General features: G+C 44.6%; 1 protein-coding gene across 1 annotated transcript in view; it reads right to left on the bottom strand.

The window, feature by feature from the left end:
• Positions 1-414: 414 nt before the first annotated feature.
• Positions 415-11,072, bottom strand: part of LOC106805572 (sodium-dependent proline transporter-like) — a 23,672-nt gene continuing 13,014 nt past the window's right edge. Inside the window, exon 6 of the mRNA XM_014807227.1 lies at positions 415-554. Coding sequence (XP_014662713.1) covers positions 415-554 — 140 coding nt within the window. The remainder of the gene's footprint in view (positions 555-11,072) is intronic.

Below are 11,072 nucleotides of genomic sequence, written 5' to 3'. Positions count from 1 at the left end.
ATAAATTGACGCATTTCCGGTAGCTAAACATTTCCGGTAGCTTAACACAATTTCACCGTTCTCATTATTACATTTAGTAATTTTATAAATGTCATAAATCAGCGTTAGACGTTCCTTTTCCTCTTTGGTATAGAACGCAACCGTTCACAGTCCTCGCTCTCCCCCAGATACTCTCTTTCTCCCCCTCTCTCCTTCTCTCCCGCTCCAGCGCGCTCTCTCTCCCCTGTCTCATTCAGCCTTTTATTTACCTTTCTCTCTCTCTTCTCCTCCTCCTACCTCCTCTCTTTCTCTCTCTCTCTTTCTCTTTCTTAATCTAACCACACGTTGTTTACCGTGCTTTACCTAAGAATTGATACGTGCGTGTATACGTAATCGATAGCCATCTTGTCGTGATCGGACGCCTTATCGTTACATCTACACCATGGTGCCGATGACGTTGTCTTTGATTATCAGTTCCTTCTCATTCAGCGGCTCCAAATCCTGCTCGATGAGCTCGGCATTCTCGTCTATTTTCGTGTGCAGGGACATTAGCACGTAGATGAGCACACCGACAGCTACGCACGGGATAAGGATCACGAGCATTGCGGGAACGTGAGCAGGGATGCTCATGATTGTAGTTGTGTGTCGACGGCAGGCTAAAATCCATGATGTACACACCTCTCCGCGGGGAAATTCATCGCCGTGGCACGAGCGTGTCCGAATACATACGCTGTTGCCACCTTGCCCTTGGAGGTGAGATGCACTCACACATGCACGCATGCACGCTATGCGTTGCTATGGACAAACATTAGAAGCTGTTGGCTGGTGCGCCTTCTAAGCGAGTCTCTGCTCGTCAGTCAGAGACCGTAACTGCCCTAGGATATTTTTCCACAATGATGAAGTAGGGCGATCGCTCAATCTCGAACTAGTATTTTGCAATCGAATCAATGTTTACGCAATATCGTCTCGCTCTCCATCTCTTTCTTACTCTACCAATTCGATCCTTTCTATCTCCCTCTCTCTCTCTCTCTCTCTCTCTCTCTCTCTCTCTCTTTCTCACTCTACCTCCTCTCTATCTTCCTCTAGTCCGCACTACAACGCGAGCAGCACAACGATAAAGCACAGTATCAGTAGGTTCGACGCTAGCGGTAGCTTGGTCAGCATACGGCGCACTCCTCGCCGCAACGTGGCATTCCACCTCCTGCGCGTCTTCGCCCGCTGTTGATGTTGCTTTTGCTCCACAGTACAGCACGCGGTGTGGCTGTAGAACGGCGATAGCGACATCATATAGTCACCGCCATCCAGAGAGCTCTCACTTGACCTCACTGCGTTGATGTCCAGGACTAGTAGTGCCGTCGGCAAGGGTCATGGCTGCACGACTGGACACTGGCGTCATCGGTCAGTTAACATATAGATCGTATTCGGCCGCTATATTCAGTTCAGGATTCGCCGAGACGCTGTGCCTTCTGGCGTTGAGCCGACGCCGTGTATATTATGCCACGTGAGTTTGCTTGATTTCACAGACAATACGCTTTCACAGCCTGCGAGGCAGCAGCGGCGGCGGCAGCGGCAGCAGCGGCATTGCTGCTCAGACTGCTGCTCGCATACAGTGCAGAAGCTTGATCTGTTTCTGTAATTGCCGGGTGCATATTATTGGCTTGGCGTCCAGCCGGCGAGCCTTGCCTGACGTTGTCTACACGCCAGCTTCGCGAGGCGCACGAAAGGATGTGACTAGACTGATGAAACCTGGCCGCCGGCCGAGAAGGAGAGGAAGCTACCCGCCTTCTTCCTCTATGCTCTTTCTCGTGCCTTTGACGTCGCAGCGAATCGTTTCCGATTACTCGGAGTCGCTCTGGCAACGACTGCGACGACGATTGCCTCTTCGTCTACAGATATTGTGCGAGGACGTGGCGACACCCACGCCACTGGTCGCCTGTAGATGCGCCTGTGATGTCATAGCTGGCGCGGCGGCAGCGGGAGACACGAGCACGCGTATGCGTCTGCTCGTCAGTAGCGCAGCCGACGTTGCGATGAGGTGCGCGGCCGGTGCCGCTGCTGCTGATGACGAGAACGCTGCTGCTGCTGCTTCTGCTGCTGCTGCTACTGCTGCTACTGCTGCTACTGCTGCTACTGCTGCTGCTGCTGCTGCTGTTGCGGCTGCTGCTGCTGCTATACTACGACCACTGCTGCTGCTTCTGCTTCTGTTACTGTTAGTAATTCTGCTGCTGTTAGTGCTGTTGTTGCTTCTGATGAATGGTGATGTTGTGTGAGCTTGCTTCAAGGGCGGAGTGCAGCTTCGAATTGTAGCCTTTGACGGCTGTTTTTGAAAATTTCGACGACGATTCTCGTGTTCGTGTGTGTATGCGTGCGTTTGTGTGTGTCTGTCTGTGTGTATGGGTGTGTGTGTGTGTGTGTGTGTGTGTGTGTGTGTGTGTGTGCGTGCGTGCGTGCGTGCATACGCGCGCGTGTGTGTGTAACGCAGACAAGGAATACACGCGCTCTAGGTTCACGGAGGAGTCTATGCACCACTCACTCATCGATCTCATCTCTCACACAGTCTCGGCGAGCTCATATCACAGCCGCACACACATCTTTGCATGAAACCTATAAAATTACATAAATCCCGCGCACGCGGGCGGCGCGTACGGTAGATATGAACTCTCTGCTACAATGCGCGAGCTTTCTGTATACCTTTCAGAATTCTCTCCTAGAACACACACACTGCGTGCGGTACGTGAATGCATCTGTAGCATGTCTTGAGACCACGGCAGCAGCTGTTATCAGAGAGCAGGGGCGACAGCGTAGCTGCCAGCCGACATGCATCACGTGCTGAAAACTCACGTGACGCAGATGAAATTTCGCAAAACGTTACTGTGAGACGTTATGTAGCGGTTTGACTCTCGCCCTATACAGCTTCGAATCGCTTATACCGCCATTCTCGTTCCATAAAGCACTACCGTCGTGACATAAATACCTATGAGTATATTCGACATGAGAGCATTTAGGTTCAGGTATATACATTGCCTACTAATGTTGCCAGTGGCGTAGCCATTATTTTTTAACAGGGGGGGGGGTCAAAAATGGCAAACTGCGCAAAATAGTGGATGACTTAATATTTTAATGGTTCCTCCGCCTCCCTCTCCACACCCTACGCTCCCCCACCTCTCAGCTCTGCAATCTTTGTTTTGGGCGCCATGCAAAAAGGCCACATTTTTGTTTGTTGTTCTATGCTCCAAAGTTATGTAACTGTTCAGTGGCCATAGGTAGGATTCCAAGGAAGGTGGTGAAAACAGGCGGGGGTATGGGGGTCCTCCCACAGAAAAATTGGAAAATGTAGATTGCAGGAGATGGTATTTGAGGCACTTTTGAGTACATGTACAGCCTTCATTCTGACTACGACAATTCTCATTTTAGTAGAACAATTCTTCTTTTTTTAAACTTTTGGATCAACAGTGGGGGGGGGCATGGCCCCCTTTGCCCCCTCTAACTACGCCACTGAATGTTGCACTTGTGTCCAGTAGTGATAGACACTGTATGTGCATGTTCTACGTCCGGCTATTAAATTAAATCAGTCAACGAGAGTCACGTGATTCTATATATATATACGGACATATTAGGTCAGACGTGCGGACTCTAGTTTAGGCAGGCGATTACCACAGACCGTGATTATATTTGCGTGAAACAGGGGCACGTATCTTGATGAACATTCAAGATGCATCAGTTTCTGAAGAATTGTAGAGCACATTTATGCCTAATTTAACACGTGCACACCGAATATATCATCGTTGGTCACACGAGGAGCATTTGTGGTGTGTCGGATCAACGTGACCAATAAGTGCATTTTGTGTTTGAAGCAGCCGCTTACAGAGGTAGGATGAAAGATAGTGTGTGCATTACAGCGTCGTGCGTTGAATCACATGTTTTCGACGGCGCGAATGTACGGCAAAATAATTACTTGTAAAAAATACTCCCAACAGCCGCTGCCGTACGTGACAGCTCTCTCTCTCTCTCTCTCTCTCTTTCCCTCCCTCCCTACCTCCCTCCATCCCTTCCTTTCTCTCGGCCTCCCTCCACTTCTCTCTCCATATATATATATATGTGTATACATAAAATTACACATCCACAATATGACGTGTCGTGTGCGACCGGCGCGAATATACGGCAAATATAAAAATGTACTAAATTCTATAAAAGAAATACCGCCGCCCCTACCGTCCGTGGCTGTTCGTCCTTCCTCCTTCCCTGACTTCCTCCCTTCCTCTCCTCCTCCCTCTCTCTCTCTCTCTCTCTCTCTCTCTCTCTCTATATATATATCTCCCTCTCTGACTCCCTCCCTCTCTCCCTCCCTCTTGTGTGTGTGTGTGTGTGTGTGTGTGTGTGTGTGTGTGTGTGTAGAGGGGGGAGAGCGAGCTTAATTTGAAGTAACACGTGGCTGATTGTGAATAAAATAAAAGCAATGCCAAATGCACATACTGTATAGCTCGGACTCTACAACACATACTCTCACACACTCGCACTCGCACTCGCACTCGCACTCGCACTCGTGCTCTGCAGATACTCTGTCTCTATATAACACCCTCTAATACTCTTCCCACCTCCTACAGAGACCCGGGAAGGCCGACCCATTATATATTCATGGGTAGTGTTGAGGCAAGTCTTGTGCTTACATAATCCCGCCACATGTCAATTGAAGAATATATTTTTCTTGTGCAAATAGATTAAGTCGACGCAGAAATAACCGCCAGGCCCGTAGCTAGCGGGGACAAGGGGACGGCAGCCCCCGCCACCGATGTAGATATACTATCAAGAGTGTATAATATAGATTACACATTAATATACTCTTTAATATACTCACTAATTCTATAGTATGCACTCCCTCATACTATTACATGGTCAATGGCGAGCTGCCTACGATCACCTGTCAAGAAATCATGCCGCACGTTAGCGTTGCCCCTCTCCCAGGAAAAATGAGTTAGCTACGTTCCTTGCCGAGAGGCATAGATCCTAAAAACAACCTACGTAGGTGCAATCAAGACCTGTGAGTGGAATAGCGCGTGTTTTCACCGTTAGCATAGAGATGTTGAGAACACGATAGAATAGGAAAGGAAAGCAATAATAAGTTACCGCGGGCAGGAATCGAAGCGTGTAATGTACCCCGGTAAATTCTCATCTAAAACATTTTGCGCGTATACCGGTTATTAAGATTAAGGTATTACGTGGGAAGCACAGACGCGGAAGTTCGGAGATAACTAATGTTAATGTGATTACGCACACAGGCTAATTAGATTGGCGTCTGCGTTAATCACGGGTTCACTATTAATGTGCTCCTAATATATAGTGGGTTCAAGACGACCAGCTACTTAGCTCGGTGACCATATTTTGCGAGACATCTAGATTTGACGACCGTGTTGTCTGTATAGTAATTGAAGTCCACAGGCACACACGTACGTAACATACTGGCGTGAAACGTGAACGATGGCTGGCTATACGCTTAGGTGCGCATATGCAAGCGCAGGCGCACACATATGCACGAACGCATGCAGCATACACACACGCGGAACAGTGTAACGGTGTACGGTTTACAAAAATAACAGTGCAACTATGTCAGGGTATAACAACCTCGCGGTATAGCAGCAGGTGATTACGAGGCGGTTGCTTTATTGCCTACACTAGTGATTTATTGCTGGGCCCCGACGTGCTTTATTGATGAGGTAGATCAAGCTCCCATAATCGCTTTCTGATACCACCATAATTGCGTAATAAAGCCGGCTGCGTGTTACTTCACGCTGTGTAGAGCATTGACGCCATTCGTTTACGAAAATTTCCCGGAATGTGCATATTTAAATCGATAATATTATAGGAAGATAGTTGATAATTAAGTGTATATTCTTCGAATTTATTAAGTTAAGTATATATATATATATTACACATGGTTTATAGCGTTTGACTATGGTGGTGGTTTACGTTTGCCTCCACGTTCAAACAGTGGCTAGCCTGTGAGGAATGGTCTTGTCTGTTGACAAGAATGCCACCTGTTGGCGGCAGGAGTAAGATAATATAGAATCCTATATTATATCCTATATTATATCATACACACTATATATATTATCCTATATATATACACATATATATATATATACACACATATATACACACTATATATATACACACATATACTATATTATTCTATATTATATAATATCGTATATTATCTTACTCCTGCCGCCAACAGGTGGCATTCTTGTCAACAGACAAGACCATTCCTCACAGGATAGCCACTGTTTGAACGTGGAGGCAAATGTAAACCACCACCATAGTCAAACGCTATAAACCATGTGTGACGTCCAAAGCTATATCTCCATAAAAAGAAGAGGTATGGAAACAAAGTAAAGTTTGAGTGTGCGGTGGATGCCCAACGCTAATGAAGATGTAATTTTTATCGAGTTGTACGTAATATATCATCGGTAAAATTAGGCAAGCAAATGTTGAATTTCACGTTTTTTGGAGTGTCATACTCCTCCTATATTATCTTACTCCTGATAATATGAAATCGAGAAAGATGGTAAAATGAAAAAACAAGCATTATCTACGATACGTATCTTCGGGATAAGACTTGAAAACCCCCGAGTACAACCAACAAGGCGTAGTAAGAGAGTTGACGAAGATAAAATATACAACATGACATCCATTATAAGTAAGTTGCGGTAGCTGATAGTGTGAGCATGTCGTGAATGCTCTATTAAGAGAATCACGCAGGAGCATGATGTCGAGTATACGTCATAGAACATTTAGATTGCGCACTTATACTGTAGCTCATATAGTCACCGCACTAGCCAAAATATGACAATAGCCATCAACGTTTGTAGAGATAATGAAATGCACTGTATGCATGTTCCAACGTTATCCCGTCTCGTTAAAGCCTTATTTACGGCCTTAGCCGCTTGAAATTACGTACACTTCCTTACTTTTCCATTTCGCGATTTGCTAACATTATATGATCACCCAATGACTGTGTCCGCCATGCACATATCTAGGGAATATATGTGCATCACAAATAAAAAAAAATAGCGTAGGATTACAGAGATGGAGATGATTCCTAAGCACGGAAATTTGAATTCGAAAGCCGGAACAGGTAATCCCAGCTAAAGTGTGGATGAACGAATCACAATGTACGCGGAATTTTATATACATGCCCCCTACTGGTTCTCAAGACATTAACTACTCATATAAAGGGATCAAAGATTCATTGGAAACAAAATTAGAGCACTCGAAATACTCCAAAATAGCAAAAATCCAAGATGGCCACCATATTTCAGGCTTTTTCTATGTAAAATGTCATACGTTTGTACCAATGGACATTGGAAGATTTTTTGGTGTCTAACCATATGTTTTCAGTTGGCATATGAGGATTCCAATAATAACAACGTATTTATGATTGGAACACTCTTTACCATCCTCCAAAACACTTAAGAGAAATAATGTAGAAGATGTAATTCAATATAAAATTCAATTTATAAGTTGAAAATGTAAGACAACGCGCAGTGAAATGGGAGGAACTAGAGTTTATTTTGCCATAAGGTAGTATGATTATGCATGACACGAAGTATTTGCTAGTCTAGTACTGGAGAAATTAGCGTTTGGATGCGCATTGTGAGCCTTTAAGTACCTTTGTATTCATTTAAAGATGAGTTTTATTTTATAAATATTTGCGTCACGTAACTACGTGCACTTGTTTTGCGGAAGGGTTTGAAAATTGTATTATTGCGAATTCAAGATAGTATAGGCGCACGTTTGCTTTTTATTTACTGTTTTATAGCCTTTAACAGTGGAAACTCGTAATATTTTTATGCTGCAGTAATCAGTAATATGTACGCTGACATTGTGAGAGTAAATTAGTGTAAATTCATTCTTCGATTTATTTGAGAAATGATCGTCTTAAAACAATCTGCTGCTTACCCCCACAGCACTTATACAAATATCCGCGCCCGTGTAGATTATAATTAACTGCACGCGATCGCAGCATTCATCAAGCGAATTGAGGTCGCGAATGATTGAAGAGACGTTGTTGAGAGAGGGCGGTGAGAGCTGGCAGGCAGGTATGATGTGCGCGAGAGAGCCGAAGCGATCTCAGGGAACAGTTCATTACATGCATTCAAGACGAGGCGCGTATTATGTGGCGTAGACATGTAGTGCATGATATATAGACGGTGCTGTGTCGGCCATGTAGCACCAAGGGGCGGATATACACAACCAAGCACGCGCATGGGAAGCTTACTTGTTCATAAACACGCGTAGAGAAAGAATGATAGAGAGAGAGAGAGAGAGAGAGAGTAAAAGCGTTCACTCAGCAGTATTTTCTGCCTACGAATCTATCATATTTGTTTAACTGAACGACAAGACTCCAGGGCGCAAAACGCTTTCTAATCAAACAATTTTCGTTCGATAGATCAATTAGCTGTCATCACAAATCACTGCATATATGCACAGCACTAATGTACCAATAACGGGACAACCTGTTAGTCGGTAGTGTCGTGGACCTTGTCATTCCTCTAAAATGCCATTTACATAGCAAATTATAGCAGGAGATGAAAGTTATCTAAAATGTATAGCTTTTGGCTTTAAACATGTCTCTAACCGACTTTATATCACGAAAGTATTACGTAGGACATAGATTAATTAACTAGTAAAACGATCTTAACGGTTCAGTCTAAACAGTCTAACGTTCAGGACGAGAATAATCCAGTTAAAGAAATTATTAGACTTTTATGATGCAATAATTTGAGGTGTATAAAATTATGCAGGATGAATAAGAAACTGTATTGCTACTCTATCAGCCTACACTAATACAGCGTGGTAGTCCATGTGGTTCACGACCAATTAATGTTCTAATATCTGTACGATATCATATTGCTAGAATACCAATCTGCATTTTCTTATATTGTCGTTTGACGATCTACAAAGACAATATTGCAATACTTAAACTACTCGTCGATATTAAATGGTACATATTGCATGCGTTTATCTATACAGAGGCTAAGCAATTATATTACTAAATGCACGCACACACATGCACGCACACACGCACGCACACATACCCACACATGCACGCACACTAACACATACGCAGAGAGCGTACGGAAGAGAGCGTAGAAATGGTGGGCCAATATGGAGAGAGATTGACAAGTCATAAGCAAGCATACACATAGCATTAGAGAAGACTGTAAGGCACGTACTACAAAAGCCCAGAAGGCTCATGCGAAATGCGAAATGCGAAATGCGAAATGCGAAATGCGAACTGCGAACTGCGAACTGCGAAATGCGAAATGCAAAATATTACAAACAATGAGGTGTGACAACTAATGGGAAGTCGACTGTACTGTTGTACAACGAATATGCACACCTAAAAAAAAAAACCGTCGAAGACGGGTAATATGCTAGTAGGACCTACAATTGAATTAAAGATTTTATAATATAACAAGTTTATCCAACATAAACCCACGATTTTCAATGAATATGAAGGTGAATTGTTCACCCTCATTGTTTGTATTCGAGATGGTCGCCATCTTTGTCTTTGTAGTAATTAATACCGGTCATGCGATTTGTCAAGACCAACACATTCTCTGATTGGTTGCTTCAGATTTCGCATTTCGCAATTCGCATTTCGCATGAGCCTTCTGGGCTTTCGTACATAGACAGAAGTGTGGCGGGGTAAGGGAATAATAGTCGGGAGCATGGCTCATAAAAAGCAGATTAATTTAACCGGAATCACGACTCTATATAATGTTAAACACTTCCATGGCGAGTAAATTCGTTTATCTCAATCAGTTAACTAGTATTTTATCAATTATCATTTAAAAACATTTTATCAATAATGAAACCGCCAATTATATGAATTGTAAGAATAAATCGCACTCGCACTCACGCACGCCTCTCTACACAAATACACAAACAAACACACGCACTCACACGCACAAACACGCATATGCACACGCACATACTGTATACGAACACGTATACACGTACACGCACACATACACATACGCACTCATACACGCGCACACGCAGGCACACTAAATCCCTTGTTCCGATATCAGTTTTGTAAATCTCGCATCATGCGCGGTGAATTATTGCACATGTATGCGTATGTACATTGCGCGCTTTTCCTTCCAAACCAAATGATTCTCAACTAGAGCAATGACGTCGCCCGTCTGTGCGACATGAAATATTGCAAGTGCGCCGTGGATTACTGCTGTCGGGCGCTCAGGCGTCTCCGAGTACATTATCGTAAGTTGATGAAGGGCAGAGCGCAGATCGCATTTCCCCCTAGATCTCCACTCACTCTCGGTCGGTGCAGGGTTACTGGCTCGGTCTTATAGCGACCAACTTTACGCGCACCATCGAGGTTTTAAGAAACCAATCACTGGACTCGATGTCGTTTCAATATCACCACTGCTACTGCTGCTGCTGCTGCTGCTGCGACGAGATGTTGAAACACGGGGAGCTTAAATTGCTTTTTCGAATTAGCTATATCGGCAGATCGCACGCAACGCAGTCCTGTGAGCGCGATCGGCCTTTTTCGCCGGTTCCCTGTAGAATGTATATAATAGTAGGAAAGATTTTTGCGCGCGCGACGGCAAGATGCACACATATATGCTCTGTCGCATGTGTGAGTTAACCACTACTAGCGACTGCTCGCTTTCTGAAATACGATTCCCGCTAGCACTGCTAGTATAATTGGTGAGCGAGAAAAGTGGGAAAATAACATGGATGCACCATTAGGCACGCACACACGTGGACTGATGGAGGAGCATGCATGCAGGTAGATAGCGCCCCGTGTCTACACACTCGAATGATCGCGTATGATGTGGACAACGTTCTATCGCTCGCGTATCAACGAGGCGAGATAAAATATGAAGCCGTGTATGTTGTCGCCCGTATCCTTGCGCTCACGAGCGCAACGCGCTCTGCTGCCGCACTTTGACACCTTACGTATTCCGACCAGCTGGTCCATCAGTTAGCATCTCTATATTCCGGCAAGAGCTATGGCCTGTCAACGCATTACATGTCTAGCTGCCAGGAAATTGCATTTACAC

Source organism: Priapulus caudatus, unplaced genomic scaffold (assembly GCF_000485595.1).
Source record: "Priapulus caudatus unplaced genomic scaffold, Priapulus_caudatus-5.0.1 Scaffold119, whole genome shotgun sequence".
In the NCBI taxonomy this organism is placed as follows: Eukaryota; Metazoa; Priapulida; class Priapulimorpha; order Priapulimorphida; family Priapulidae; genus Priapulus; species Priapulus caudatus.
This window is presented reverse-complemented; position numbering and strand designations above follow the sequence as displayed.